The sequence below is a fragment of the Canis lupus genome, chromosome 31 (assembly GCF_003254725.2).
Source record: "Canis lupus dingo isolate Sandy chromosome 31, ASM325472v2, whole genome shotgun sequence".
Classification (NCBI taxonomy): Eukaryota; Metazoa; Chordata; class Mammalia; order Carnivora; family Canidae; genus Canis; species Canis lupus.
Window position 1 is genome coordinate 35764776 of NC_064273.1, and position 26454 is coordinate 35791229.

Genomic DNA, 26454 nt, shown 5'->3' on the forward strand with positions numbered 1-26454 from the left:
CTCGGGTGATTTTCCACCCGCTGGACACACCGTGACCTGCCCAGGGCCACACGCTGGCTCCGAGGTGCAAGACACATCGCTCCCCGCCCCGCCCAGGCCCCGGAATGCTGCCCCCCCCCCCAGGCGAAGGCGGCCTCTGGCAGGTGGCCCAGGGCCGGGGGACCAGCCGCCCCTGCCGCCTGGGATGGAGGGGGTCCCTGGGCAGCAGGACGTCCGGGCTGAAACTGGCAAAGTCCAGGGCAAAGCAGGATCAGTTGGTCGCCCCGGTTGGGACCCCGAGGCTTTCTCTGGGATTCCTGGAGATACACCCTGACACGCTAACGTCTGGGGAGTAAAGAATAGCAGTAAGGGGGGCGCCTGGAGGGCTCCTTCGGTGAAGCGTCTGCCTTCGCTCGGGTCATGATCCCGGGGTCCTGGGATCGAGTCCCGCATTGGGCTCCCTGCTCAGCGGGGCTGCCTGTTTTTCTCTCTCTCTCCCACTGTGCCTCCACCCCCCTGCCCCTGCCATGCTCGCTCGCTCTCAAATAAATAAATAAAATCTTAAAAAAAAAAAAAAACGCAGTAAGGAGGACTCTCCACTTTATGTTATCCAGTGGCAGCAAGGGCACAAACCAAATGACAAATAAGCGCAGCCGGTGGCTCAGCAGTTTAGCGCTGCCTTTGGCCCAGGGCGTGATCCTGGAGACCCGGAATCGAGTCCCACGTCTGGCTCCTTGCATGGAGCCTGCTTCTCCCTCTGCCTGTGTCTCTGCCTCTCTCTGTGTCTCTCATGAATAAATAAAATCTTTTAAAAAAATGACAAATAACCCACAGCTGCTTCCCAAGGATGAACCCACAGCAACCAGCCCCGCGTGGAGTCCAGTCTCCTCATGAGAAACTCAGCGATTCGAGGAATTACGGCGCAGAGCAACCAGCCTCGGGACCTCGTGGTTCTCCGTGGTGTCTCCTACTCGCTCTCGGGACAAATTTTCCTAAAGGAAACACGAAATCGCCACCTACCTGTGGTACAGTTTCTTGTAGAGATCCATATGGCCGGCACTTATGTTCAGCTTCATGAAGCTGGTGGCCCCGCTGTCATCCGCTATTCCTTGGCTCGAATAGAAACTATTCCTAAAAGAGGCAGAAAATGTTCATTGAAACGAGGGCTTCGTTGCAAGCCATTGCAAATCCGGTGCCCTATCGTCGCACGTCTCTCCGGCGGTGCTCAGACTACGAGGAAGAGCTGAGCGTTTGGAAGACGAAGATCACAAGGTCTAATCAAGCCACGTCGGGTGTGAGGAGCCTCTCTGCACCCGATAACCCGCAACTGTCGGGGAGAAGCTCTCTCTGCCGGTTGTTTTCTAATCTGGTTTGGGTTAGGGATGTTTTTAAAAATTTTTTTTTAAGATTTTATGTATTTATTCATGAGAGACCCAGAGAGAGAGGCAGAGACACAGGCAGAGGGAGAAGCAAGCTCCCTGCAGGGAGCCCGACGTGGGACTCGATCCCAGGACCCCGGGGTCACACCCTGAGCCGAAGGCAGATGCTCAACCCCTGAGCCACCCAGGCGTCCCTGGTTTGGGTTAGGGATGTATGAGTACGTGTAACTTAAGAAAATTTGCAGGTATTAATACACCGTCAGCTACATGATCCCATCAGGTCCTGAACGGTGATGAGGGCTTCACTGTGTCATTCCCTGGCGATTTGGGGATTGGCATTTTGAAATATTTCATTAGCTAAGATGCCAAGTTTCTTATCAAGTGGTAATTAATTCTGAAAAATGGCATATAGAGATCCCCTTAGTATTGCAGGGAAGCCACACGGGGACACCCCGAGGGAAAGGCCATGGTGATGAAACCACACAGCCTTCTTCCCCGTGGGGCCAGACAGCTGCCATGCACCCCTGACTGGGAACCCCTGGGAGGGACCCTCTGCCTCTCCCACCCTCCCTGGGGCCCCCTGCAGGACCGAATCCCCTTCTGTGTAAATCTGATGTCACTGCTCTCTTGTTCAAAAGCTCTAGGGCCATCCCCCAAGCCTGCCCGCTGTGAAGATCGAGCACGATCTGTTCCCCTGCATCTCCCCCAGAGCCCCCTGCCTGTCCCCAGCCAGGCGTCACCCAGCCCTCGGCCCTCGGCCAGCACCGTGGACCTTGGTGGCCGCGGCACTAGACGCCCCCAGGTATCTGGGAGCGGATGGCGGTGGGGAGGCGGCGGGGCTGGGCGCAGTGAGTCGGGTCCTCTAGATGCAGGGGAGGGTGGGCCCCTGCTGGTTTCCCCGACCAGTGCTGGGAAGGAGACAGCTGTCGCCAGCACTGGGGTGTGTGCTGTGGCACCTCCGGGGAGGGGCTCAGAGAATCTTTGCTCTGTTTCTGCGTCTGGGGCCACAACTCACCGGTAACCCATGTCCTGGCACGCGGCCCTCCCGTAGCTGTCACTCCAGTTGTCCTGACACACGGGGTGCCAGGACTTCCTCTGGGACGAGTACACCTGGAGGATAAAGTTCGGTCCGTAGAGGCGAACTGCACCAAGGGAGACAGTCTGTGAGTCTCTGCAGGTTGTCCGAACGCCACCCGGGCCCTCCCGCGCCCCCTCTCCCCCCGACACAGAGGCTCAGAGGTGCCAGGCCTCAGGCCCCCTGCTCCGCGGGCGCTGACCACACACAAGGGGGTCCCCGGTCTATCCCTTCCCGGCTTGAAAGTGCTCTCCACCCCAAAGGACTGACAGCAGGTGTTCAGACAAGGACCTGCACGCGGATGTGCAGCAGCAGCGTTTTTCACAACAGCCACCAGGTGGGAAAACCTAAGCGGCCACGAACGGATGAACGAACAAAATGCGGTCCATCCATACCGAGGAGCGTCATCAGCCGGGAAAGGAGCGAGGCCCCGGCCCACGCTCCAAGCCGTGGGAGCCATGACGACACTCTGCTGCGTGGATGCTCCAGACACCCTATGCCCCAGGCTCTGTGACCCGCCCAGAGTAGGAAATCCAAGGCGACAGAGAGTAGATTAGCAGCTGCTTAGGGCCCCGGGTGGGGAGGGAAGGAGGGACAAGCCAGGGGGGCGGGCGGGGGGGATCGCATCTCCTGCTTCCCTGAGCAGGTGATGCAAGTATTCTAAAATTGACGTGGTGATGGATGCACTTCTCTGTGGATATGGAAAAGCCACTGAATTGTAGGATGAATTTTATGGCATGTGAATTATACCTTGATAAAGCTAATGTGGTGCTTTTGTTTTTAAGATTCCATTTATTTATTCATGAGAGGCACAGAGAGAGGCACAGACACAGGCAGAGGGAGAAGCAGGCTCCATGCAGGGACCCCGGGATCACGCCCTGAGCTGAAGGCTGATGCTCCACCATGGAGCCACCCAGGCCGTCCCAAAGCGTCTTTTAAATAAATGAATAAGATCAAGGATATTTTTTTTTAAAAATGATCTTCTAAATAATCATTTTGAACAATAAATTGACCCCTCCTGCTCAACACCCTGGATCCGGGCAGCGCACCCAGAGATGAGCCAAGTCCCCTGGGCCACAGCTCTACCTCTAAATCCAGCAACTCAGCTCTGCCCGAGCGACCTCAGCTGTTTTGTTCAAAGAAACAAAACATTATAGACATAACATAGGTTAAGCCTCTCGCTACTCCAGCGCCTTCTCCCCTCCCCGGAGGTCACCACAGTCCAGAATTCTGAGCATTCTCCTCGCGTGGGCAGCTGGGCGCAGCCACAGAGCGGGATCCCGTATGGCTCGAGGATCGGCGGGTGTCGTGCACGAATATAAACGACCTTGATGACAGCGCGCCAGGAGCCAGGGCACGCTGCCGAATGCTGTGTCCCGCACAACGTCACCTAAGCAAAGTCTAAAAGCGGGTGAAAGCGTGCCCGGAGGTCTGGGTGGGGGGGACTACGTGTGATGTAAAATATAAAATGAGGACCTGGTGATCGCAGACCTCACATCGCCACCCCCACCCCCCGTCTGGGGCCACAGCCCACTCGCTGGACGTTCGGACCGACACCTGGGGGCTCATCCCCTGTGAGGTGAGCATCTGTAGGTCGGATTATTTCCTGATGCTTCCGGGATGAGTGATCCCACATACCAGGTGCGTGCAGGCCAGCCACGTGCTACGTGAGTGGATAAACACATTGTGGCCCGTCCAGATGATGGAGTATTATTTGGTGCTAAAGAGAAATGAGCCATCAAATGGGAAAAGCCAGGGAGGAAAACCTAAGTGCACGTCACTAAGTGACAGGAGCCAATCTGAAAAGGCTCCAGACTGATTCCCCCATGTGAGCTTCTGGAAAGTGCACGTTTGTTCAAACGCAAATGCATGATACACGTGTCCACAATGGCAAGACCGAACTCCACTGTGAACTAAGACCTTTAGTTAATAAGAATGCATTAATTAATCATTGGCTCATCCATGAAAATGGAAGCCCCATACCCCAGTGCAAGGGGTCAAAAATGGGCAGCTGTGTGTGGGGGACGGGGATTCGGGAAGTCTGTACTCTCTGCTCAATCTTCTGTACGTTTGACACTGCTAAAAAATAAAGTCCATTAAATTAAAAAAAATAATAACTGGAATTAGGGGCGCCTGGGGGGCTCAGCGGGTGAGCTCAGGGTATGATCCCAGGGTCCCAGGATTGAGTCCCGCATCAGGCTCCCTCCGTGGAGCCTGCTTCTCCCTCTGCCTGTGTCTCTGCCTCTCTCTCTCTCTCTCATGAATAAATAAATTTTAAAAATCTTTAAAAAAAATAACTGGAATTAAACATAATTGCAAAACTAAAAATAAAACTGACACTGTGGCATGGCAGATAGTAAAGGAGACTATTCGATTTGTATCTTGACTTGTGGCCCTCTTAAGAGATTTATTTTTTCCCCTTCCATCAAATGCTCACTAGGGTAGGTGATGGGGAGTAAGGAGGGCTCTTGCTGTGCTGAGCGCAGAGTTGTACCAGGTGTTGCATCGCTACGCTGTACACCTGAAACCAATATTCCGCTGTAGGTTATCTAACTGGAATTTAAGTAAGAACTTAAAAAAAAAATGCAACTTGGGGAAACACGACAGCGGATGTGCCAGTGAGCTGGAAATGGTCTCAAGCTCAAGTTCTTTTTTTTTTTTTTTTTTTTTTAAGTATTAGGGATTGTTTGGCTTTATTGAGGCACAATTGATGAAGAACCACTGTATATACTTAAGGGGTACGGCCTGGCGTTCGTTTGGATTCATGCACACACCGTGACACGTGGGCCACAATCAAGCAGGGTGACACACCCATCTCCGCACACGGCTTCGCTTTCCTCTGTGGCGAGCACATCTGACGTCTTCCCCCTCGGCCAGTCTCAAGCGTGCAAAACAGCGCGCTCGCTGGGCCACCCCGAGCCATTCTTGTTTCTCTCGTGACAGGTAAAGGTCACAGAAACCATGGCAACAGATGTAGAAAGTGAACTAATGTTAACAACGCTCGCACATTCAATACGCACATAAATATATTCGAGAATATATATACTCCGAGGCAGAGAACGCTCTGCACGTATATTTGAACGCTTTCCACGGGACGGGGGATGTTCTCGAGCACCAGAAGACGTGCATTTCATTGAGAATCATTTCTGCTCTGCGAGGTGGGCGACTTAGAAGCACACCAGATGCGTGTTCTGATGGGATGCAGAACACGCACACGACGTCATGTTCATCTACTTGGTCTTATGTAAATAATCAGCGTGGAAATGATACAAACTGCAACTAAGGTGAGTCGATCAAATTACAGATGTGCAAACGCTCCGACCTGGCAATTCTGCTTCTGGGGCGTGTCTCCTGCCAATGTGCTCCTGTGGTTGGAACACGCGTGTTATGTCCACCGAGAAGAGAGAGCTCCCGTGGCTCTGGAGCCACACGCGGGAGCACGGGGTGGGCTGCCGCGGGGAACACGGGGACCCGCGTCCCAACCAGAAGTGGTCCTCAGGACGTGGCATCAAGGCCTTCGTGGTCGGCTGGGCAGTGACCACGGGAAAATGAGGACCGTGGGAAATAGGCACACGCGTATTTGCTTTTTTCACTTAAAACCTTAAAGAAAAAAAAGGGGAGAAAAACCCGTCTATGGGGATCCCTGGGTGGCGCAGTGGTTTAGCGCCTGCCTTTGGCCCAGGGCGCGATCCTGGAGACCCGGGATCGAATCCCACGTCGGGCTCCCCGTGCATGGAGCCTGCTTCTCCCTCTGCCTGTGTCTCTGCCTCTCTCTCTCTCTCTCTCTGTGTAGGACTATCATAAATAAATAAAAATTAAAAACAAAAAACAAAAAAAGTCTATGTGTTGCTCCTGAGAAAGTAGGATGATTGGTTGGTGCCTGGGCACACATGCGTGCATGTGCGTGTGCGTGTGTGTGAGCAGAGTGGGGGAGAATGAGTTTTCCCTGCACCCTATGGTCCTTCCTGATTTCGATCTACTTGAGGATGTCAACTCCAAGTATTTAAATAAACACAACGTAAACATCAAGAAGAGAAGAAGGAAGGGGAGAGTCTGCAGGAAATAGAACAAATGTGTCTTGCCGGAGTCTCTCCTTGCACGCGTGCGTGCACACAGATGAAAACACCAAAAGCCATCACCCATGATAGCTTAAGGGCGCTCTATGAACCTCAACGCCCCTTTCTTAAGAGAATGGGGAGGGTCACATCGTCACCAACACGCAGGCAGGGCGCTGTGTTGAAAGTGTAAGGAACACATGGGTCACTGCTGAGTGTGGACATGTTCCAGATGCAGGCACAGCTCGAGGGACATGGGTGACCCCAGGGGCTGCATGGATCCAGGGCCCAGCCTTCCTCTCCGGGGAGTCCCACCGGCCAGGCCCAGTGGCGTGCCCCACACCAGCGTCGTGACCGGGCGGGGAGGAGGGGCAGGGGGGCAGTCCTCACCCGGGGTGGCCCGGAACAAGAGAGGGGACCCGCATCCCCCGCCCGCCGCAGCCCTCCTCGGGTTTAAACAAAACCCTGAGGAGTGAGGGGACACTTGAGGGCAGAAGAGGAAAAGCTGCTTGTCCGATTTCTGGTGACCCCTCTGACACCACAATTTTGAAATTTCCGTCTGTTTAGAAAACTGAGGTTCTCATGTGAAGGTGTCAGAGGGTGCAGCAGGAAGCGGGACTCGGGGGGCGCAGCCGTCGGCCTGGCTGGCTCACTCGTTCTGCTGGAGGACCACAAGCTAAAAGCTCGTCAGAACAAATAAGCAGTTTCTGCCAGGGGCAGAGAGCAGTTAAACACGCGGCGGGTGACGCTTGGCTCGCCCACCTCGGCCCACCCAGAGGACACGGGGAACAAGCAGCCCCCCGCATGCAGGCCCCTCGGCAGGTGCCCAACTGGGGTGGGAGTCACGCTGGAGGTGGCCGTCGGTGGGTAGGAGCACGACACCTGCTCAGGACAGCCGCTCCTCCACCCTGGAAATCACTTGGAACAGTGATCGGAAAATCAGGCAGGCCACCTCCGCGGCGAGAGATACACGTCGCCTTAAAGGCGAGCTGGCTTGGAAAATAACAGAGGGCACTCCCGACTCGCTACCTTAAACCCTCTGCTCATGGAGTTGCTGTCAGGGGACGTCCTGGGCCGGTCGCACGCACACCATCAGCGTGGCCCCGGCCCCGCGGTCTCCCTCCTACCGCCGTGTGACCCCGGGCCAGGAGCGCAGCCTCTCTGAGCCCCGCTCCTCATCTGGGGTTAGAGCGAAGGTTCAGGGTCCCGAACGGGTGGCTGGGCCGGACCCAGGCCCGGCCACAGTGTCGGTGGTGGACGCCCGGGGCCCCCTGCACTTACCGCACCGGTTCTCGTCCTCCCCGCTGGGGCAGTGCAGGACCCCGTCGCACCACTGAGAGGGGCTGATGCAGGTCCCCGAGCTGCCGCACTCTATCCCGGACACCGAGCACTTGTCCTCCACTTGCAGAGAGACGGGAGGGAGACCGGTCAGCCCGAGACACCGAGCAAACTTCACGCACCTGCCGCGAGTTCCAGAGACCACTCTCTGGGCCCCGAAGCAACAGGAGAGAAGAACCTTTCCCCCCCTTTGGTTTAATAAGGAGCAGATGTGTCCTTGCCACGGTCGATAGCAAGGGAGGCAGGGCTGGCAGCCACAGGAGCCCCCGCAGCATCACCTCCAGGGGGACCCCGAGGGGCCCGGGGCCTTGGACTTGGATAGTACCCCACCTCCTGTCTGCCACACAGGTGACTCCTGTGGTCCCTAAACTCCATGAGCCTGTAGTGCCCTGCGCTGGTGGAAGAAGCCGGGCTGTGGTTAACGAGGTGGCACAGGCAAGGCCCGCCCCCGCACGTAGCAGGTGACACGGCACGCTGAGATCCGGGGGACAGGTGTGGCTACACGGCGGGGAGTCTGTGCTCACCAGTGCCAGGAAACACCTAGCGCCCCGGATCTACCCAAAGTGTGTCACCACGGCGTGTGTCACCCTGCCACCAACATCACGGGGTGCTGACCACCCACAGATGAGGATGATGCACGCAAGTGACTCCTAACAACCCAGACAAGGAGATCGGGTGAGAGGGGTCCTCCCTGTCACCCAACAGAGGGGAAGAGAAGACAGCTGGTTTGCTGGGAGAGACTGCAGGAAGCAGAGAGGGCAGGGCCCCCCGCAAAGCCTCGGCCCCCTTCCCACACTTACTGAACTTCCAGAGCAGGACCGCCGCCACAGCTGCCCCCGCCAGGATGGTCCCCAGGACGACGGTGATGCACAGCGCTTTCTTAGTCTCTAGGAAAGGGAGGGGGGGAGCACACCGTGGAGCGGCAGCGTTTGCTCAAATTGAGTCACACTCTCCAACGGTCCCCGCCACTTGGATAGTACAGCATGTCAAGCAGTAATTTCTCATACAGTGAGAAGTGAGACTTTGAATTTTTCATTTAAAGATTTCCTTTGTTCATTCATGAGAGACACAGAGAAAAAGATAGGCAGAGACGCAGGCAGAGGGAGAAGCAGATTCCCTGCGGGGAGCCCGATGCTGAACTCGATGCCAGGACCCCGGGGTCACGCCCTGAGCCAAAGGCAGATGCTCAACCGCTGAGCCACCTGCGGGTCCCAGTTTCATGCTTTCTGCAGCCATGATATGAACGTAACCTACCCTTACGTTAAGTTTTAAAAAGCCATGGTCTTAAGGGCGCCTGGGTGGTGCAGTCAGTGAAGCCGCCGACTCTTGGTTTCCTCTCAGGTCATGGTCTCAGAGTCGTGAGATCGAGCCCCGCACTGGGCTCCCTACTACATGCCTGTGTGCTCTCTGTCTCTCTCTCTCTCAAATAAATAAATAAATAAATAAATCTTTTTTTTTTAAATGTCTGGTCTTAGAATAGTCAAATACATGTTTAATGTAGAACATTGCCTAAAACTTGGGAAAGTACCTTGTTTTTGGTAATTCCAGGCATAGGAAAACAGCCATAATGCCCCCAAACTACGACCTCAAGGTAGAATAAATCGTCTTACCCAAGACAGTTCAGGGAGTGGATGCCGCCGACCCAGAGTCCCAGCGACAGCCACCAGCCACGTACGCCTGTTTGCACTTCAGTTACTTATCATGAAACGTACTGAGTAGCTATTCATTAAAGGTCATTATGTCAATTCCAAAGCTCAGCAGTCACGTGCGGCCAGGGGCTGCTCTACCGGAGAGGGCAGCTGTGGAACATTCTCGCCCCCCGTGGAATGTTCCACCGGCAGTGCTGACATCGGCCCTTTGGTTTGAGGCAGGAGCACTGGGCTCACACCTCAGCCAAGAGTAACGTCATTTGGAGAAAGTCACCCATGCTCTCCAGTCAAAACACACCGGCAGGTCACTGTTGGTCAACGTGTGAACCAAACGCCGTATCAAGGTTCAGAGAGCAGCGCCAGACACACCACACCCGGCAGTTCCTACAGGGCGGCTCCTGCGAGCCCTCCTCAGAGGAGAAAGGCGGAGAGGCCAAGGTGGGGTGGGGGGGTGGGGGCATTCAACAGACCCTCAGCAGCCCCTCGGTTTACAGCAGGACACCCTGTACGTAGGTGTCCCAGAGTGTGCGGGGAGGCCGGCCACTCCCTGTATGCATCTGTGCTTCTGGACACAGGTGGACGGGGCCGACCCACCCACCCGCCTGGCCTCCAAACCCACCTCTGGGTGAGCATGTTCTGGAACCGCAGCAGGCTCAGGGATCGCCTGGGAGTCTGCTAACCACTTTCCTGGCCCTCCTTACCAGGAGCTCGGTTCCGCTGGGAGAGGGGAGGCGTGAATTTACAGTCGTAACAGGTGCACAGCTGAGGCGGAGGCCACTGGTCTGCGGAGGGCCAGGTGACACTGAAAGCCACGTTATCAGAACCAGGCCTCCGGTGATTACGTGTCAGGGCTGAGCTGGGTGGAGTGGCAGGGGAAGCTCACGGGGGAAATCCTAAATTCTAAATTCCTTGGAACTCACTCGCCAAGGACGATCTCTTCCGTTGGAGGGGGAGTAGGGGGTTTCCTGTGTATTTTATCTGGGATACAATAACACACCTGGCGAGCTAAAAGCTATTAAATTAAGCATTCTTAACCTCTCACTGAGAGTACGGCCGTCTGCCCAGCTCTCCCTAGGAGCACGTAGGCAGTGGGAAGCCCCGACCCTGCTTTTGGTGGATGGGCACCTGCCATCAGGGTCTGCTCAGTCCACGCTGGGTCATGATTTGCAATCGTGCTCCTGTTGCATTTCACTACGACGTACTGTTCGTGCACCCTCATCGTCCTCAATTTAGTCAGTTGATGCAGCCCTACCACGTCCAGGGCCAACGACCTGCCTCACAGACCGCTGACCTTCAGTTTTCCAAAACCCAGACCTCAGGATGTATAGATGTGGGGACTCGGTGTGAGACATTTGGGACCGTTGCCGTAGCAAACGGATACAGTGAGGCCCGGGGTGGCCCTGGCACTCCCGATGGGTTCTTCTGGATTTGTGCTTCGTGAGTAACTCGCTAGACACTGCCAAGGCCCTGACACTATGTGTGGCTATGTGCGGCACGAATCCCACCACACCACGTTCTGGAAGAAGCAGAACGATGGAGATCGGTGGTCGCCACGTGTTGGGGGAATAAGGGAGGGATGAATGGGCGCGCCTCAGGGGATTTTGAGGACACTGAAGTATTTTACTGTGACGATGCACGTGTCTTTACACATTTAACAAAAGCTGCAAAATGTACTAGGAATGTGATCCTAAAGTAAAACTATGGACTTTAGTTAATTATACTGTATCCACATCATCAGTCCATCGATTGCAACAAGTGTAGCACCCTAAGGCAAGATGATGGGAAAACCTTGGGGGGTGAATGAAAGGCTATGTGGGAACTCAGGACTCAATTTTTCCTCAATTTTCCAAGCCTAAAATTACTCTAAAAACTAGTCTATTGATTGGGACACCTGGGGGGCTCAGTGGTTGAGTGTCCGCCTTCAACCTGCAGGGTCCTGGGATTGAGTCCTACATTGGGCTCCATGTAGGGAGCCTTCGTCTCCCTCTGCCTGTGTCTTGGCCTCTCTCTCTGTGTCTCTCATTGATAAATAAATAAAGTCCTAAAAAGGGGGGGGCAATGGTCAGAAACCAAGAGTCCCCTCTTGAGGTTAGCACGTTCAGAGGGTGGAATCCATACTAGTGACCGTCCTACCCAGGCAGACAAGAGGAGCCCACTTGCCTGACACCTACATCCCCAGTCTTCCAGGGGTAAAACCTGGAGATGGTAAGCGATGGAAAGAAAGAGGGAACCATATAGGAAAGAAGGAGGAAGACTGAAGGATAGGAAATGAGGGAATAAATGAGAGTAGAGATTATGGAAGGGAAGGAAGGACCAGGAGCCATTTGCAAAGGTGAGTGTCGGGCAGGACTAAGGGTGACAGCGCTGGTTAAGGGCTGCCGGGGCCTGGGGAGGGGCATGCCGGGACTTTAGGCAGCACAGGTGTTAAGGACTCATTTCCATGCTTTACGATGTGCTGGGGGCGTGTGGAGATTCACTTCGCTATTGCTCTTTGTACAAGCTGCATGTACACGCGAGCTTGCAAAATAAAATAAAAACATCGTCAACAAAAATGGTAACCGTTCAGTGGCTGGTACTGGTACCAGCTATACTGGTTTCTCCGGGCAGTTCTTCACCCTTCCCCTAGCCCGCAGTCAAAGCTGGGAGGGTGGGAAGCCTGGGTGACTCAGTGGGTTGAGCATCTGACTCTTGGTTTGGGTTCAGGTCACGGTCTCAGGGTCATGCGATTGAGCCCCACGTTGGGCTCCATGCTTGGGGGCGGGGGGTCTGCTCGCCATTCTCTCCCTCCAAGTGCTCTCTCTAAAATAAATCATCTTAAAAAAATAATAAAACAAAAACAAAGAGCTGGGAGGGCCGCAGGAAGAAAGGAGATGAACGAGAGAGTCAGAAGGAAGCACGTGGCATTGAGGGGATCAGTCCCGGGAGCCCTCGCCCTGCAATACGCACTGCACTCTGCCCGTGAGATCCTTGAATTCGAGACCTACTTCCGTGTGCGCCAACCACACCAGCCGCTTCACTGGCTGAGCACCAAGCCCTCGTCCAGCAACTTAAACGTGACTTGCTGTATCCAGGGAACCATGCCACAAAGAAAGGGAGGAGGGTACGGGATTCCCGCTCTGGAGCTTACCCTTCATTGGCAAGAACAGGCAGAGGCCCAGCTCGGAAGACCACCCCGGGTGGTCAAGGAAAGTGAAGGAGGGCTGCAGGTTGGCAGCCCTCACAGGGCCCCAGGCCGGAGGTGACAGAGGCAGTGACAGCTGTGACAGCGAGGGAGAGGGGAAGGGTGCGGGACCAGCCCCTGCAGAGGAAGGACAGTCAGAGACAGAGCCCCCTGGGGAAGGCGGACCCCAGCGCTGGTGCTGTTGTAGGAAAGAAACACAAAAGGGTCCTACTTGCGGTGCACCCAGTCCCCAACGGGGACTTGGGCTGCGTGTGGATCGCAGGTGTCGAAGTGTGCGTCAGCACCCTCGGGGTGTACTGGGGCACTGCAGGCGGGTAGTACGGGGCCGGATACACCGGGTAGGCTCTGGGGGCCGTAGCGGGCTGCGGGGGGTACAGGCTCTCGGGTTGGTATCCATGGTTTTCATAGTAAGGTCCAACTCCTGGCGGTGACCCCTAAACGATGAAAGAGAAGGTGAGTGCTAGGAAACCCCAATTACCCCAGAGGTTAGGTGTGCATCCATCACACTTGGACAAGGTGCTGAAAAGCTGCTGCAGATTCCCCTCAGGTTCAAACACTGAAGTCACCTAGACCAAGAACTAACCAGAACTTTCAATAAGTGTCAACAGTTTTTGGGGATCCCTGGGTGGCTCGGCGGTTGGGCGCCTGCCTTCGGCCCAGGGTGTGATCCTGGAGTCCCAGGATTGAGTCCCACGTCGGGCTCCCCGCATGGAGCCTGCTTCTCCCTCTGCCTGTGTCTGTGCCTCTCTCTCTCTCTCTCTCTCATGAATAAATAAATAAAATCTTAAAAAAAAAGTGTCAACAGTTTTGTGTGTGTTTGTTAACTATTTTTTTTGAAATAGAGATAAATAAAATACTTTGAAATAAAGTGAATGATCAATACCGAGATTTAGTAAAAAAAAAAAAGAAATGATATAAAATAAAATAAAGTAAAAGAAAAGAAAGTAAAAGAAAAAAAAGGAAAGGAAAGGAAAGGAAAGAAAAGAAAAAAAGAAAAGAAAAGAAAAGAAAAAAGAAAAAAATGTGTATAGGTCTGGATGTGAGCCTGTGTTCACTGCCTCCTGGAAACCGGGCCACACCCCCCCCTTGGATGATGCAGGTGGGACGGACAGACCCATTTTGCAGGGAGGAGCGTGCGTGATAGAGGTTAAGAAAGTTACCTAAAGGCTCATGCTATCCATGTTATTCTAAAAGTTCCTTTTCCACCTCGTCCTCCCTTAGGCGATGTGTCACCATTTACCGGGGGACCCTTGAACCGTGTGCACGGCAGTCCTGCTGCGACGAGCCAGTTCCGAGGGGAGCGCTGGGTCTGTGCACGACACCCTCCCCCTCGCTCTCTGCCCAGGTAAACGCTGCCTCCTCTGGCTGCACCTGCGAGCCCCCCCCTTCCCCCATCGCCCACCGGCTGGGCCGTCCTCTCTGGGGGACCCTCAAACTTCTTTCCCCTCGTTCACTTCTCCTCCTGCTTCTTGTTGAGCGGGGTCTCAGGTAGGACCCGGGTTCTGAGCCCAGGCACCGCTTAGCATTTTAAATGGGGCCTCCCGGGAAGCAAGATTATACGGGAACGGGAACGAGCCGGAGCCGGAGCCAGAGCCGGAGCCGGAGCCGGAGCCGCAGCCGCGTGCGGGCTGCCGGAGTTAACCTCTGCTTAATAACTCACCGATGCTCTCCTTCACGAGTCCAAAGACCGTAACTCTGAACCAGAGCAGTGGACAGAGAGGGAACCAGTGTAATCTCTCATCTAAACAGGCCACCGAAGGCCAAAAAAAAAAAAAAAAAACCTAGAGCCTGTGTTTGTCTCTATCGGAAGCATCTAAGAACACGCCGTCCCACCCGGGAAAGGTCGTGGCAGCACAGCGTCTGTCCCAGCGAAGCCCCGGGGCAATGCATAGGAATTTTAAAATGGATCCAGTGAAAATAAAAACCAGCAACTGCTAAAGAGGGAAAAGCAAAAGGTCCGCTTTCCAGATACGAGCTATGGAAAATCTGGTTGGTTAGGAACCACGACCCTGTACCGCATGCACGCGTCCCCGGGGAGATGAGTCGGTGAGATAGAACAGGGAACAGAGGTACTGCATTTGCCCCCAGCGTTGTTGCGGGGGGACGTCGGGGGGCGTCCGGGGAGAGGGGTAGCCTCCCCCGGTTTTATCAGGACGTCGGGCTGCACAGGGGCTGCACAGGGGTCTGCCGGCCGGCGGTGACCCCCGCACCTGTTCCACCTTGGGACTTACTCCCCACCCCCCCCACACACCCTTCTGCCCCTGGTTGTCGCCACAGCTCACCCCGAAACTCACCTGCAGGGCAGGAAGAGGAGGGGCCCAGGTGAGCAGTGCACACACCCCACACCCACCCGACAGCTCTGGGTCTGTCTGCACCCTGACCCATTCCCACCCGCCCACCCGCCCCAGAGAGAGAGCCCTGACCAGCGTCCACGGGGCACACGCAGCCCCGCAGCCGGCTCTTAAAATGCTGCCCAACGTACGCTTTGGAAAATAACAGCAGGAATAAGGAAACGGAGAAGACTGGGAAAGTAATAATTAACCACTTACTGAGTTTAAGGCCATCTTGATTTTATCAGCAGCATCAGGTAATGGCAAAGGTTTGGGACGTTCGAGATGACCTAGAAGAAAGAATGATAAGACTATTATTTTGAGACCGGTTAATATTTAGGAGACACGTGGAGAAAAAAACCAGAAGATATTCCAGACGAGAGTTAGCTCTCTCCGGAGCAAACAGCAGTTTTACCCACTCACCTTGGCCCTCACCTCCACCTGCCTCTTCCCCACCAAACGCTCACGGAAGGAGCTGGGTGCTTGCCTGCATTCAGGGCCAGGGCCGCTGTACTTAGCTCAGCTCTCGCCGAGGCCGAGATGTCCCGCGGGCCGCCTCTGGCGACGGAGGACCCGGGGACGCAAAGCACAAAGTGACTCACAGACCATCAAGGTCAAGGGAGGGGAAGGGTGGGCAAAGACCTGGGGTCACCTCATGGCACTGACACTTCCTGGAGGTGTCATCATGCCAATGCCTGAGCCTCTCTGATTCTGGGATGGACATGGATGTGGAGTTGGGCACAGTCTCGCTCGGGTGAGGATTTAACCAGGGGGTCCAGGTGGGTCCAGCTCATGCTCCAGGTGAGCAACAGCATCCCACGAGACACCCCTCCTTGCTCCCTCCTGCAGAGGGTCCAAGGGGTGAGGGGAAGGCCTCCATCCACAGGGACGAGGGGAAGGTGCCCACCCACGGGACGAGGGGGAGCCTCCCACCCATGGGACGAGAGGGAGGCTCCTGCCCACAGGGACGAGGGGAAGGTTCCCACCCATGGGACGAGGGGGAGGCTCCCGCCCACGGGAACAAGGGGAAGGCTCCTGCCCACGGGGGACGAGGGGAAGACTCCTGCCCATGGGGACGTAGGGGAGGCACCCAACCACGGGGACGAGGGGGATGCTCCCAATTATGGGGACAAGGGGGACACTCCCACCCACAGGGACAAGGGGAAGGTGCCCACCCACAGGACAAGGGGAAGGTTCCCACCCACGGGACGAGGGGGAGCCTCCCACCCATGGGACGAGAGGGAGGCTCCTGCCCACAGGGACGAGGGGAAGGTTCCCACCCACGGGGACGAGGGGGACGCTCCCACTGTGCAGCAAGTGGTCCACAACTTAATACCAGATGGAGGCCACACGTTTCTTTCTAAATAAGCCGTATGGAATCTCCCACTTCTTAATAAACACGTGTAACAAAATTCCATAAAGCTCACCCACATGCACCCACTAAGTCACGTGCTACCCCAAATCCAGAGAAGAAAACATTCCAGAACGAACCATTTTGACAGTTTCTAAGGTTAGCAGGAATGAAAAGAAGGCTCTGTTGTTTGCAGATGTTTGTGAACAGTTAACCGTAATTTCTAGAAAAACCATCAACATGGAATGCTTTATAGTAAAGCCCCCATTGAGGCATCACCCTCACCCTCCGGGTGCTCACGGAGGGTTTCTCTCCGCCCCTCCCTGCTGTCTCGGAGTGACCAAAGAAGACTCGAGGATACGGCCTTCCAAGCCTTCCAGACCACTTTCCCGATGAGAAGGCTCTGGGCTTCCTAGCGCCTGCCAAGGGCCTGGTGCACAGTAGGTGCTCAAAGGGCGGCACAGTGCGGGGGTTGAACCCATGACCTCTGGGACCTGGGGCCTGGGGCAGGCTGGTTAAATGTTCCCAGGCCTCTGTGCTCTCGTCTGCAAAAGGAGATAAGAGCAGGGTTGTTGGGGTGTGAAATGAGTTGATACCAATGTACTCTTGGTGCCTGGCATACGGTGAGGGCTGCTGACATTTTTGTTAAATAAAGGTGATTGTAAAGCTGATAACTGTTGCCTCCAAGGGGGTAGGGAAGGAGGCGACATAGGATACATTTGCAGGTTTGCAGATTTGCATCTGGCACTTCTCCCCGAGTCCCAAGTCCACTGGGAGCTACATGCAACAGGACCAGCTCCGGCCCACTCACTGCCTTGCACCTCGTGAGCACAATGGTTGTTGGACTCGTTAAACTAAAAACAAACAAACAACCCCCCCCCACACACACACACACAAAAAAAAAACCCACATTGGCTTGCTATAAATAAAAATGTGAGTATGGCTTTTTAATCTTGGGAAACCTCAAGGAACAGGTCGCAATAAAAATGCACCAGGTCATTTATTTACTTTTCACGTGAAGCTAAGATACAAGAATGAGGCACACCGGGGTGGCCCGGTCGGTTGAGCGTCCGACTCTCAATCTCAGCTCAGGTCTTGGTCTCAGGGTCATGAGTTCAAGCCCCGTGTTGGGCTTGACATTGGGCATGGAGCCCACTCAGATTTAAAAAAAAAAAAAAAAAAAAAAAAAGAATGAGTTCGTATTGATAGCTTTGAGGCTTTTTTAGGTTTTTAAAAAAGATTAACACTTTTCTGGGAATGAAGAAAAGTGACCCATATACAGGTGAGAGGATCTTCGTGTAAGCCTTTAAACGATGTGATCATCACATACATCACATATGAAGACACCTGTCCGATGTCCACTCCTTGAAGGACGGGGGCTCTATCTAAGACTCGCCATCAAGACAGGACCCCCCCCCCCACTCCCCTCTGGTCCAAGCAGGGGAGACCATCACAGCACGTCCCTGACGTTGTTTCCCGAAGCGTCCCGCCTGAGCACACGTTCTCAGCCCTCCGGTCTCCAGCTCCCCGTGCCTCTGAGCTATCTCACCAGTTATAGATTTGGGGTGAAGTTTCAGGAAATGAAAATCCGATCCTCCTGGCGGCTTTACCCGGTTAAGAGCCCTCTGAAGGGGATGATGGGTCAACGCTCAAAATCCACGCTTCCTATTCCCTCGCGATCCCCAACAGCGAGGGGCCAGGTAGCCAAGGAAGGAAGGAGCGCAGGCGACCGCAGCTGCGAATTGTCCAGTAAACACCACAGGACCCAGAAGTAACCGCAGGATAAGCCTGTCTCATCCAGAGATCCCTTGACCCGCAAAACCTAGAACCAGAAACACCCAGCGCGCCCAGATCGGCCTCCGCGGACTTTGGAACAGAAGACAGGAGTCGAGCTGCCTGTAATTTCTCTGGCCCAAAAGCAAAGAAGGGGAAGTGTCTCACTCTGGGACTGGACCTACAGGAAGCACCGACGTCCGAAATGACCAGGAGGCCACTGGGTCCGGTTCATCTTCCAAACAGGCGTTTACATATAACGTTGTGTGAAAAAAAAAAACAAAAAACAAAAAAACACAAAACCACGCACACACACAAACCACAACACCCGCACAGAACGAAAGAGACACAAAACCCCAAGTCTTTCCACAGCAAAGCACATCTCTTTAACTGGGTTTTTTTTTTTTTTTTTGAACAGAGCAAGACAGCCCGAGGTAGCGAGAGAGGACAGTTTCTCGAACGTTCTTTCCTGTCATTTAAAGGACACGGATGATTGTCCTCGATTCCGGAAAGCCAGACCTAACAAAGCACGTTTCCTTCAAGCGACAATAGAGCAAATGTGTGACAAAGCTCCTGGTCCCTCCTGGTCCTCGGCCAGCTCCCGTGCCAACACTAACAGAAGGGCCCACTTGAGTCACACCACACCACACAACGCGCTGCCTGGTTTCGGTCACTCCGGGCTCTCTTTTCAGAGAGCTGAGTCATCCCGAGCACCTGCCGGGCCCCTGCCTGCCCCCCCCACCCCATGACGTGACGAAGCTCTTTCCAAACCAAGACAGTCTTTTCTCTGGGGATCTCTGGAAGCATTTGCTGGAGAGGTACTTTGAAAACCACCCAACCAATGCAAATGAGGTCCATCTCATCGATCCGGACTCCCATCCAGGGGGCCCCGGGGTATTATTCCTCATAACGGGGTCCCCGTGGACCCCACCACACACCTCTATCATGCATTTGCTGTTGCCCCGAGCCCCACTGAGCGCCTTTAAGACACCGGGGGTGTGAGGAGGCGTGAGGAGGTGTGACAAGAGGGCGAGGCCCTACCTTCCTTGACCTGTCCGCCTCCTTCAATCCCCGAAGCAAACAACACCAATAGACGCTCCCTGTCCAACAAACAAACGATCGCTAGGAGCTGCTTACACCCCAACCAGGCCATAAAATCACAGGATATGATATGCAAAGATGCTCTCGTATCCTGTTGCGGATACCAAGCGAGGTTAGGTGCCGGTTATCGGACACTGAGGGTGTAAGCGACAGATCCATGTAAACAAATATAAGACAAGCGATCGAGAGGCCTGCGCAGTGATTCACACGGGGATGAGAGAGACAGACAGAGACAGAGACATCGCCTCGGAGAGGTACTGCCCGCGTCTTCCAAGTTTCTCTTTCTATGAATGCCCCATTGTCCTAGTGAGATTACAAACTTTTTAGGCCAGGAATTGGGTCGGGTCCTTTTTTCTTTCTTTCTTTCTTTCCTCCTCTCCTCTCCTCTCCTCTCCTCTCCTCTCCTCTCCTCTCCTCCCCTCCCCTCCCCTCCCCTCCCCTCCCCTCCCCTCCCCTCCCCTTCCCTCCCCTTTTCTTTCTTTCTTTTCTTTCTTTCTTTCTTTCTTTCTTTCTTTCTTTCTTTCTTTCTTTCTTTCTTCTCTTTCTCTCTTTCTCTCTTTCTTTCTTTCTTTCTTCTTTTTCTTTCAAGCTAAGCTTTGTAGCGTACAAAAAAAGTGTTCTGATATTTTTCGAGTTCCAGAAGCCAAACGAGTAAGATGGAATGAGAGAGAGAGAGGGAGAGAGAGAGGAGAGCAGGCTGGGAAGCCCGCACCTGGACAGAACCAGCCTCCAAGGTGGGGATGTGGGTGACCTCAGAGACGCAGGTGCACAAAACTGACTGCATACCTAATGCGGCATGCGGGCTGGAGAGGTGCCCAGGTCCCTCCGGGAGGAAGGAGTCCCCAGGCTGTGCTAAGGGCTGAAGACCTTCCCCAGGCCCATCTGTGGAATGGGATGATCAATGAACAAGGTTGTTTCCAAGGAACGAGTGTGTCTGCCTCCAGCACCGGGGCCGACACGCGATGGCACACGCTAATAACATCACGACGGCAACTAAGCTTTTACCTGCTGGTGTATCAAAGGGACGAATACGTGCAAAGGAGATTCAGTTGATTCTGTGTATATCCAAAGGGCGAAAGAAAGCAGGATCCCAGTGGTCAGAAAGGCAGGTTCAACTCAACCCGGGAAAACCACATTTCCAACAAGGCAGGTGTTAAGTATCCACCAGTTGCCTTGGAAAGAACAGAGTTCTCCAAACTGAGAAACATTTGATCCAATGTTTCCGGAAGGTGGGCTATCCGCGCGTATTTTATCCGAGTATATTCTAGAACAGAACTGAGTTTGGTCGGGGGCCAGGCAGGACGGTCTTTTATCGCCTGTGATGAGACACTCACAAAACGAACTCCAAACCCGACGTCCCTAGAAAACGGGGGCTCTGCGTGCCCGGAGTCTGATCGAGGGTTGACATGAGGTCAGGTGTGGTGCCCTGGGAGCAGTGGCCAGGGGGGCCTCTGGCACCAGGTCTCGTGCCCACGTGCAACCTGGGCCGTTTTATCTTCCAGTTCAGCTCTCACTGGAAAATATCTCTCTGTTGAGCTGGATGCCATCGCCTCTTCTCAGTTCCACTTGAGCTCCCCTCGATCCTTCTGTCAATTCTGCATTTGCATGAACTTCCAGGAGCTTCCAGACTTCAGCGGCCGGCACCTGCCAACACTTGGTGCCCTTCAAACATTCTGTGCTTTCTTATCACATCTCTGTACCCTCACCTTCCTGCACACACAGCCCGGGAGGGGCCTCATGGCTGGGCTCCGTCCACACCAGCAGAATGCCTGGAGTTCTCACCCAGAGCAAGCCCTGTCCTCCTCCTCCCGGACTCACCTCGACAAGTGTGACTTTGAGCCACCTTCCCTCTTCGAAGTCCACACTGTTCACAATCCAAGTAACTGCCCACACCCTCCACCTCTTTCTCCCTCCGTGTTTCTAAGGTTGACTGTGACATTTCCACCCGTCCGAGTCCCTCGGCTCCCGACCACTGTCTGGAAGCTGGGACAAACCAAATCTCAGGCTGGCTCTTCTCCTTCCTGACCGCAAGCTTTGCCTCTAGGTTGTCCCCTATAACTGCCTGTTTGACCAGCCGAGCCCTTTGCTACTCTCTGGGATTCCACATGTAGTTGGGGCCAGGACGGTCAACAGCACAGAGGGGTGTGAGCCTCCCTCCTCCATCCCCGGAAGCCACCAGCCTGTCCTGGGGCAGATCCAACATCAGGGGGTCCCCGCAGGTGCCCTGGAAAGGAGAGGGAAGGACGAGCAGCAAAGGCTTAGCAGTGTGGGGGGCAGGATGACCCCCGGAGACCTTGAGCAGTGGGAGGGAACAGAGGTCAGAAAGCTCAGAAAGCGCAGAGACCCTGAGTGCCTCTCTAGACGCCCCCTCCCCCCCATTCACCCTCCTCACCAGCCGGCCAGCTTCCAGTCCTTAACCAAAACTGATCGGCCACTAAATTGACCCAGTCCATTTCCTCTCTGCTTCCATTACCAAGGCTTGGACTTGACTCTGGTCCCCCCAAATCTGTGATTTTCTGGAGGGCTTAAAAAAATAGAGACGTGAGCTCCACTGCCAATCTGATGCAGTGACTGGAACGGGGGCAAGGACCCCATATTATTACGAAGCTCTCTTGGGACTCTTGACACAGGTTTGGGTGGAAAGAGTGAGAGCCACCAGCCTGGACTCCTGGTGTTCACTTCCTGGGAGGCCCGTGTGTGTCTAGGCTACACCGTCTACTGGATGTTTTCATCTGACTCTTGTCCCTCATTGCTCCAAGGAGCTCAGTTGTCTACACCGCCCTACCGAGGAGTCCCAGACCCTTCTGCCCCGGTCACTCTGGAAGATTCAGCACAGAACCCAGGGAGGGCTGTAGGCAGGTGCTCCATTGTCTGGGCAGGGGGAACCAGCCCAGCGCACCAGCACACCCCTTCGGCCTGAGGATTCCTTGGGTCCCTTGGGTCCCTTTCTCAGCTCCCTTGGCGCTCCATCCAGGTACCTGTACCTGAGACATTCCAATCTCCCAGAGGAAAAGGAGGTCACAAGACCAGCCACAGCCCTACGGAGCCTGGTGGCCAGGCTTCACCCTTAGGGCTTCCCATGGGTTACAGGACCCTGGGCGAGGATCTTGCCTCTCTGCCTCAGTTAACTCACAACTAAGTGAAGGATGTTATCAAGAGTTTGGAATGACACCTGGCTGGAAGAAAGTGCCTCATCCACCTTTGCTGTTATTATAATACTAACGCGGCCACATTTTCTCCTACCATTCCAGTGACTGAGCCCCTGGGCAAGCCCAGGGTTCCAGGCCACCTCCAGGGCTCTGGCAACAGCACAGCCCTGCTAGGAGAAGCCTGACCTTGGAAATGCGGAAGAGCAAAGCTGCTTGGCTGGACTGGTGAAGGCCCATGCAGCCCACCCATTGATATTTAAAAACTAAAAACAAATACGGAGAGGAAGGTGTTGAATGGATCTCCAGGCACCAGTGAGGACTCCCCCAGTTCTGCATGCTTGCCTTCCAAGATAACCCCAACCTCCTGCTGTGCTGGGGGCAGGGAGGCAGGCCTCACCCCTGGAAAAGCTGGAGGAAGGGAAGCAGCTCCCCAGTGACTTAGAGGGAGTCTCCTCCATCACCTGGCCAGCCAGGCTCCCCTCACCTGGCCCGGCCTGGCTCCATGGGGGCCTGCGCCCCCAGGTTCCTGAGCCTGGGTAATCTCTGCCCACACTCCCAGCGGCCACTCGCCTTCAGGAGAGGCTGGCGACAGCCTCACTTCCTGGAGAACCTTCCCAACCTCCCCGGCTAAGTCAACAAGCCTTGTCTCACTTCGAGTTTCCTAAACACCTTGGAACTCCGCTTGGCAGCCCTTATAATTTTCCATGATTCGGTGACCCTCTACAGCTGCCAGGACGGTGACCGTAAGGCTCAGCTCGCCCCTGGGGGGTGTCCTCATCCTAAGTCCCAGGACCCAGAGGCTGCAGTCTCAGGGCCCAGCGGTGGGTGACACCTGCCCACCAGGTGGACCTGGGGCGGGGAACCACTAGGAGCCACTAGGATTCCTCTCTGGCGGGCCGCTGCCTGTGTCTTGGTAAAGGCATTCGGGCTTTGCAATTCTGGACCAATGCGCTGTGCCCTGGGGAGGCGCAGCCCGCTTCAGGGCGGGCTCAGGGCTCTGGGCACGCAAGGGCCCTCTGCAGAGAGGACGCACGGGCTTTGGGGCGCTTGGACTCCGCTTGTGCAGGGCCCGTGGGGCCGCGGGCAGGTCGCCCGCCACCAGGTTGGTGTGCTCGGCCGACAGGCGCCCCGGGTCCCCTTGTCCCCGCAGGGAGCGCACGGTGGGGTCAGGACGGCTCCTCCGGGGCAGCCTCCTGCGGACCCCGGTGCCCAGGACGCCTGGCTCTGATGGCCACCGCCGGTCCCGCGCCGCCGAGCCGATGGCGCCCTCCTCGCCCAGGGTTGGGGCCGGGACGGGGTGCGGGGCCCTCCGGGATCCCATCCCCGCCCGCCGCCCTATCGCTCCCAGAATCTCAGCGAGTTTCCAGTTTCCCGGAACCTCCGGAGGGAACCAAGGAGCAGAAGGAGTTCAGGTAACACTCCGGGGCTGCAGAGATTTTCCCGAAACAAAGAAAAGGACAGGCCACTCTCTATCCTCCTGCCCCGCCCCCTGCGCCCCCAAGATAAAGGCGCACGCGGGCTCCCCAGCTCCGGGGCGCAGAAGGCAGGTGGGCCTGGAGGCGGCTCTGGCCGAGAGGCCCGACCCCGAGGGGCCCCGAGCACCCCCTGCTCCCACCAGTGAGCGAGAGACTCGGGGCAGCGAGTCCCGGCCGCGCGGAGCGATCGTGGGGCCCCGGGGACCTGGGAGCTGCGCACCGAGGGGTCCCGGGGGCGCCGCGCCCTCCAGCCCCCCCAGGGCGCTCGGCCCGGCCCGGCCCGGAGGGTCCCGCCGGCGGGAGGACGCACCTGCTGCGCTGGCGCTGCCCACACCTGGCCTCACTCACGTCCAGCCGCGCGCGCCGCTCACCTGCGGGGCTCGGCCGGCGCTCCCCGCCCCTCGCGCTTCCTCCTCCGCCTCCGCCTCCTCCGCCTCCCGCGGCGCTCGTCTTCCTCGGCCCTGCACTCCCCGGCTCTCGCTTTAATCCCGGGAGGCGGTGTCCAAGTGCCCAGGGCGACACCCCTAAACGCGGTCCCAGGTCACCTCTGGCAGAGGGAGGGGACGGGCAGGTGCGGCGGCCCCGGGCGGGGCGGGTCCCGGCTGGGACGGGGGCGGAGGCGGGGGGGGAGGAGTTTGCCCCGGGGACTGCCCGGGACGGGCTCGGCCCCTGCCCGGCGGGGGAACCCCATGGAGCTCCGGGCCCCCCCACCGCGGTGGCCGGCAGTGCAGGGCTGGGAGCAGTGTGTCCCTGCCCTTGTCCTCTGCACTGCTCCGGTTTGGATGGAGGAGCAGAGTTCTGGGGAGCACTGCCTGAGCCCCGCGGGAGCCCCAGAAGCAGCTGCTCCGAGAGCTCCTGGACCCGACAAGCAGAACCCAGGCCCCCAGGACCCCTGGCTCTGGCGCCCAGGACACAGCACCGTGCGCCAAGGCCCGTCCAGCCCACCGGTGCCAGCCTTTCCTGGCCTTCAGGTCCCCAGCTCCTCCCACCCTCCGGACACCCCAGGGAGCACGGACAGGTCTTCCCAGCACGGCAGGCAAGGGACGCGGTGAGATAAGCCTCAGTCCAGGAGAGGCGTGGCTCTTCCCTGTCCTGCAGACTCTTTCCAATGCAGTTTGCAGCACACTAAGTAGCATGCATGGCTTTACAATAAAGTGGAAGCAGAAGAAAACCTAATTCATTCAAAATCACATGTCTCCTTGGCCTGGGAGCTGGACTCTCCTAGTAAGTTCTTTCCCACCCTGCACCTTGACCCCCCCAGGTGCAGAAGGCAGGTGGTTCCGGAGGCAGCTCTGCCTTAGATCCTTAAAGGGAACCGTCCCATGTGCGGGGAACCCACCCATCTCACATACCTCACAGGTGTCCAGGTTGCCCCAAGGAGGAGACAATCCAGGACCATGTATGGCAGATACGCTCAGGTCAGATTCTGTCCTCCGGGCAACCCACTTACTTCTGTCCAGACGGGTGTGTTTGGAGCTGTCTAGGAGTGACCCCATTATGTAAACCCCTAATGTCCACCTTCACCCCAGGTGGTATGTGGGTCCCTATATTCAGCTCTCCTGAAGGTTATTCTCTCAACATGCATTTCTCCTCTCGACCGCTTCATGGAATTTTTGTTGCAGTATACACACCTCCCTGGGGCAGACTGTCAGCCTGCATAATCAACGTCGCCTCGGCGCTAGAGGTGGGCATGTAGCCAGCTAGTCTCTGGCTCAGCAGCTTAATCACATTCCCGCTTCAGGGATGAACACACAACATGCTTATGGCCAGCGAGATGTGGGGTTTAGGGGAGGGAGGTTGGATTTTTTTTTTTTTTTCACTTTTCTAAGGAAACTTCCAGAGAACCACTTCCTTGTCCTCGGAAAAAGAAGCTAGCGGTCTCAGGAATTGCAGATCATTATCTTTCCATCACCAGGAAGGTAGAGCCCAATAAACAAAGTTCCTCCATCAAAAACGACAGCACAGAGAAGACTAGAAACCCGGTTCTTCATGGTGTCATTGAACCACTGACTCAAATCGGCTCTGAAGTAAAGCCCACATTACCACTTCTTGGATGAATACAAGCGGAAAATCAGGATTGCTCACCAAGGGAAGTAGCTGTGATGCAATGAAAGCAAAATACTATTATTAAATGTTAAAAATAAGCAACAGGGGATCCCTGGATGGCTCAGCGGTTTAGTCCTGCCTTCAGCCCAGGGCGTGGTCCTGGAGTCTCAGGATCCAGTCCCACGTCGGGCTCCCTGTGTGGAGCCTGCTTCTCTCTCTGCCTATGTCTCTGAGTCTCTCTCTCTCTCTCTCTCTGTGTCTCTCATGAATAAATAAATAAAACCTTAAAAAAATAAAAAGAAAATAAAAATAAGCAACAGAGTTCTGTTCATATGGCAGGGTCGATACCTTGAAATAATGCTTACACTACAAACAACCGAAGAGGCTGGCTAGGATATATGTTGTGACGTCCTTTAAAATTACAGCTGAATTTGCAAGAAAACTTAGGAAATCTTGAGGCACAAAAGTGAAGTGGGCGTATGTATCTAGGGAAGTGAAGAAGGAATCTTAGTGGCAGGCATCCCGAAACCATTCTCAAATACTGCAGAGTTTTGTGCACAGGGGGTGAGGGTG

General features: G+C 55.5%; 2 protein-coding genes and 1 long non-coding RNA gene across 5 annotated transcripts in view; 2 read left to right on the forward strand and 1 right to left on the reverse strand.

The window, feature by feature from the left end:
- TMPRSS2 (transmembrane serine protease 2) overlaps nt 1-24357 on the reverse strand; it is a 35608-nt gene extending 11251 nt beyond the window's left edge. Inside the window, exons 1-7 of one of the 3 annotated variants that reach the window (XM_025462042.3) lie at nt 24207-24357; nt 15206-15276; nt 12868-13090; nt 8627-8713; nt 7770-7889; nt 2374-2500; nt 1000-1110 (exon numbers count right to left, since the gene is read on the reverse strand). In XM_025462042.3, the coding sequence (XP_025317827.1) occupies nt 1000-1110; nt 2374-2500; nt 7770-7889; nt 8627-8713; nt 12868-13090; nt 15206-15220 (683 nt within the window). In that variant the 5' untranslated portion in view covers nt 15221-15276; nt 24207-24357. Of the gene's footprint in view, nt 1-999; nt 1111-2373; nt 2501-7769; nt 7890-8626; nt 8714-12867; nt 13091-15205; nt 15277-17886; nt 18264-24145 lie in introns of those variants that run through there. The other 2 variants (XM_025462043.3, XM_025462044.3) reach the window with 2 other exon arrangements.
- LOC118353003 (collagen alpha-1(I) chain-like) lies at nt 15709-24414 on the forward strand. Its single transcript, XM_035709357.1, has 3 exons — nt 15709-15740; nt 23280-23462; nt 23709-24414. The coding sequence occupies exons 1-3, from the start codon at nt 15709-15711 to the stop codon at nt 24319-24321; spliced, it is 828 nt and encodes a 275-aa protein (XP_035565250.1). The 3' UTR covers nt 24322-24414.
- A 39-nt stretch (nt 24415-24453) lies between these two features.
- On the forward strand, nt 24454-26143 carry LOC112669158 (uncharacterized). The gene is made up of 2 exons (XR_007407583.1): nt 24454-25519; nt 25665-26143. It is a non-coding gene; the product is annotated as an uncharacterized LOC112669158 (long non-coding RNA).
- Nucleotides 26144-26454: the final 311 nt, after the last annotated feature.